At 39.0% G+C, this 4,948-nt stretch overlaps 1 protein-coding gene across 1 annotated transcript in view; it reads right to left on the bottom strand.

The window, feature by feature from the left end:
* Nucleotides 1–4,948, bottom strand: part of ptprfa (protein tyrosine phosphatase receptor type Fa) — a gene marked incomplete in the record, with an annotated part of 110,171 nt that overhangs the window by 88,649 nt on the left and 16,574 nt on the right. The window contains 1 exon segment of the mRNA XM_035652778.1: nucleotides 1,187–1,380. Coding sequence (XP_035508671.1) covers nucleotides 1,187–1,380 — 194 coding nt within the window.

Raw genomic sequence — 4,948 nt, 5'->3', positions numbered from 1 at the left:
AGCATCCACGGCTTTTCTCCATTTAGCTCTCTATGGTCATCCAGTACGGGTCCATTGCATTTCTTTAAGGAGCATGGGGAGAGTCACAGCCACAGCGCAGCAGTGCAATACATTGTCATATGTCTCAAGATGAGAGATACGCTCAGTGAGTATCAAGAGCTGGCCAATAGCATGACTTACTCTGGCAACACCTATTTTACAGGCAGCCTTGACAAATAAAACATTTTAGCGATTGTTTAATTGAAAAGATGTAAACACAGCCTCTCTGAGATATGGAACAAAAAACACGCTATTTTGAGCAAGCATTTATAAATAGTTATGTTTCATGTCATAAACTGAACAAAAATAAGCCACAAACAAAAGCTTGGGCTCCTTAAGGGCAGTCTCAGATTATTTTTATAAGGTCTCAGACCTTCATCATTTCTTTAGGCCTGAGGAATGTAGTGCCAATTTCAGAGCCTTTAAAATACTCTCTTACTCTTATTCTCTTAAACACTCAGTGAACACTCAGCAACCATGGGTTCCTCTAAGCAGCTGTGTAAGACTGAAAATTAAAGTTGGATGGATAGCAAAGTGTTGTCAGTTTGCAGAAATAAGATTCAATTTCACCAAAATCACTTGTTTTGTGATTTGTACAATTTTGGCATACAGTGTTTAGTACAATGACTTATGGGAATGTAATCTTAAAGGGTCAAAGAGGTTTTTTCATGTCACCTGGACTAATGTAATTTTGTAAATAAAGCAAATCCTGCTTCCTATGGGAGTGTTCTACAGATGTACAGAGCGCAGCGTGCCTGCCACAGGGCTGTGATTGCAGCTGCTCATGCAGAGGATGAGGCAGTACTTTCTTCTGCTCTGATAAGTGTCTACAAATCTTCCTCTCAGGCATTGTACATCCCACATATCAGAAGGTAGGTAGGGCAACCTGTACGTAGCCTGAGAGGCAATGATGAGGGCAAAAAGGGACAACAAAACTTCTGTTCCTAAACGCTGCATTATGGCATTATGGCATTATGACAGTGACAACAAGACTGGAAAGGTGGTTGTCCACAGTGATAATTAAGCTCTCTGTGTTTTGTTCCATTGACTGTTTTTGTTTTTTTAGTCATACATCGTTCCCTGCAAGTGAAATAAACAAATCGCCTGCTCAATGTGTCACTGGACGCAATTGATAGAGTGACAGTACCTGGGCTTCAGGGAGGGAAACGTCCATGATGACTGGCTGGCCGTGAGGCTCCCCGTTTTCTAGCCTGGAGTAGACCAGCTGGTAGCCTCTGATCTGGCCATGCTGCTTTACAGACAGGGGTGGCTTCCAGGTCACCCTAAGGGCAGTGGAGTTGAGGGCATCTGCCTCTACCTTCCTGGGAGGAGCTCCGGGCACTGTAGCACAACACACACACAACAGACACACACAACTTCAACACAAGGTCTTAGGGAAAGTTGAATGAAATTTCTTTTCTTCTTTTTTTAGCTACCTTTTGGTTACAGCTACCATTCTCTCACACTGCCACAGTAAACTGTTCATTGCTTTTTGTCATATTTGCTTAAACACTGAAATATTTGCAGACAGATAATCTGTGAAATAATCAGGTTCCTTTGGCTCCTCCTAGTGCTCCTAATGGCACTTGCAAGAATCCACTGAGCCTGAACGAAAACAACCATCAGAACCAAGAAAGACAGAAAGATACTTTGGGTTGGTGTCTTGATGATAGTTCATTTGTGAGACTCTCAGTGTCAGTATTTGACGACCTGGGAATGGGACTCAACAATCAACTATCCTTCTTGGCTCTGATTGGTTGTTTTTGGCCAGAGGAATCTGTCTCATGTACTACTGTCAGGATATAGTGAAAGTTCTGTATCTGTCAATATTCAGATACATTTGACAGTTGAATAACTCAACAATATAGAAAGAAATAGCTTACATAAAAACTTTCCTTCAGTAGATTCATATAATATTTTGTATAGTGACCTAGAGTATTTTCTATAGCATCCATTAGAGATAGATTCTTTCTTCATCTCCAGCATGAACAAAACAGAGGTTGCAGTGTGGTGCAGCAGAGAAATGTCACAATGTCAGATTTTCTCAAACTGCTCACTGATGCACACTGTCAGTGTGGATATCATTCAATGAAACTATGTGCTGCTATTTATTTATTTCTTCCTATTTTTTTCTGCCTTAGTTGACTTGCTGGCAGTGTCTTGTGTTAGGAAATGATTCTATTCCTTTTCTAAGGACTACAGTAAACACAGGATCAGAATATGATCTGGTCCAGCCAATACCAATCAAGTGAAAATAATCTGATTAACCATGATCCTGGATATGGGAATTGCCAGTAGATTGGGATGGTTGGTAATTGTATTCCTGGTTTAGAAAGTTCCAAGGTAATATGAAGGTTGATAGCTATATTTGCAGGTTATAGACATCAAAGCTTGTCACATGGAGCCCCAAGAGAATGCTGGGAGCAGGTTTTATTCTACTTTACAGAATATCGAGCTTATGTCTAGAATGCTTGGTCAGCTTTAAATGGAGAGGTAAATGAATACAAATCTGACTTGATTTGAATAAGGCTGCGCAAATATTAATGGAATTCATGGTAGATGAGGAGAGGAAAGGAAGCGTTAAAGGTTAAAATGCCATGCATTAAGATATTAAAGGATGGAGAGAAAAGTGTTAAAGCAGCTTGAGTATCACACAGCACAGCAGGAAGAAGAAAAGAAAAGAAAAGCTCTGGAACTTGGTGTCAGCACTATGCACTTTAGACTAATTAGAATCGTTTAACCTCATATACTATCAGCAAGATTCCAGAATCAGGCTTCAAGCTTTGGAGAAAAAATGTCAATAAACTTCTGTGTTAACAGCAAAACACAAAGGCACAATGTGTGCAGTGTGGAAGAAGAACAAAAGAACCATGTAACTAACAGACAACAAAATCCCAAAACACATCTTTGAAGCCAGTCTACAGCCTTGGATTGAAATTAGCACTAGTTGCCAGGAAATACATACATTTATCTTGGGCAACCACAATGGATTATTCTGCAAAACCCTCAATAACGTTCAATACCAATTTTATTTGAACAATTCTTAATTTCTACAATATCTGCATGAAAAATATTGGATAGGTAAAATTAGGGGATTGACATTATGACAATGGTAAACAAACTATGGTAAGGTACAGTAGTGGTTAAGGTTAGAGAAACAATGCAGTTACATACAATAAAAACGTAAACAAGCCAAATCACAATCCAGATTTGACATTGAACGTTGGCATTGAACATGAATACACTGAGGTAATCATGAGGACTGAGTTTGGACAGAACAGTTTAAAGGTCCAATGTGTAACATTTAGGAGGATCTATTGTCAGAAAGGGAATATAATATTCATAGATATGTTTTCATTAGTGTACGATTACCTGAAAATAAGAAGTATTGTGTTTTCGTTACCTTACAATGAGCTGTTTTTATCTACAGAAGGAGCGGGTTCTCTTCTACGGATTCCACCATGTTGAACCCTTGAATGTTTTTACAGTAGCCCAGAACGGACAAACCAAACACTGACTCTAGATAATGAATGAATTGGCGCTATACAAATAAAACTGAATTTAACTGAATTAAATGGGCGCTGATGATGCTGAGCAAAACTACGTAGTTTTAGTTGTAGTACTACCATGCAAGTCACTCATCCATGGTATCTGAAGGATAGTTAGCTATAGCTAGCTTGCATTCAGTGGCAGATTTGAATCATAAATCAAATATGTATAATGATCATTGACAGTATATTTAATGAATAGAGCTTCAGGGTCTGTCAAGTGAAGCCAACGTGGAAGTGTCTTAAACTTGTGCTCTATGTAATGGCCAGCAGGGGGAGCTCCATGGGCTGCAATAAAAAAGATAACAAGCAGTCTCATGGAGAAATGAGCTAACGTCTCACTTCATTTATTAGCTCAGTAAACAGTTTGCTAATGAGTTTATGGTCTCAATGGCCACTTCTTGGTGCTGTGGAGTGGTGTGTGCTGTGAAACACAAACATAGTAACTGTTTTTGCTTTCTTCTGTCCTNNTCTAAAGGCTGCCAATTAATAATAATAATAATAATAATAATAATAATAATAATAATAATACATGTTTTCAGTGTGTAATTCTAATTCTAATTATTAATAAGTTCAAATTAGTTACAAAATGATAACTGGTATGTACCTGAAGTGTTCTTTCTAATGGCCAGCAGAGGGCAGCCCCATTGGCTGCCAAAAAATAATTTAGATATCTTATCATGTCTTTTGAAATGAGCCTACTTCTGACTTGATTTATGAGCTCAGTAGACAGTTTGCTAATGAGTTTATGGTCTCAATCTCTAGTTTCAATGGATTACAGGACGATAGGTTAAAACTTGATAACAAGACCATCTACATCTCAGCTATGTATGTGGACTAGTGCTGATTTTATTTCTATGTGAGCTGTCTTTTGTATCTACTTGCTTGCCTGATTTCCATTTTGTAAAGGTATTCTTGTCTGCAGGGGCTTTCGTGTTGCATTTTGTAAGATTTCACTGAAACATGAACACAAATGCATTTTTTATTAATTCCCACTGTAATGTGGAAATGGGTGATGCTTAATGCAGACTTTGTGAGGCCATGCTGGTTTTAAACTTGTAGGGCCGTCCTGACTGACAGCATGAAGCCGGCTCATGTGTGTGGGTGCTAGGGATTCTCTGCAGCAACTGTCAAATGCTGAGGCAGCCACTAATTGTCTCCTCTGTATCTCTCACGCTGTGTCCAGTGTGTGTCTGCCAGCATCATTCTCTTCCTTCTGCATACCTCGGATTAAAGAAATTCACCACCTGAGCGACTTCAACATGCTGCTGTGATTCATTTGCATTTACTCACATCTTTGAACGCCTCCCACTCAAATGCTTGCAGGAAATATTAAGTATATACAGTATCTGGCAGTCAAA

Source organism: Morone saxatilis, unplaced genomic scaffold (assembly GCF_004916995.1).
Source record: "Morone saxatilis isolate NCDOM2014 unplaced genomic scaffold, NCSU_SB_2.0 Contig12, whole genome shotgun sequence".
Lineage (NCBI taxonomy): Eukaryota > Metazoa > Chordata > Actinopteri > Moronidae > Morone > Morone saxatilis.
Note: the sequence above shows the minus strand (reverse complement) of the source record. Positions and strands in the feature narration are given on the sequence as shown.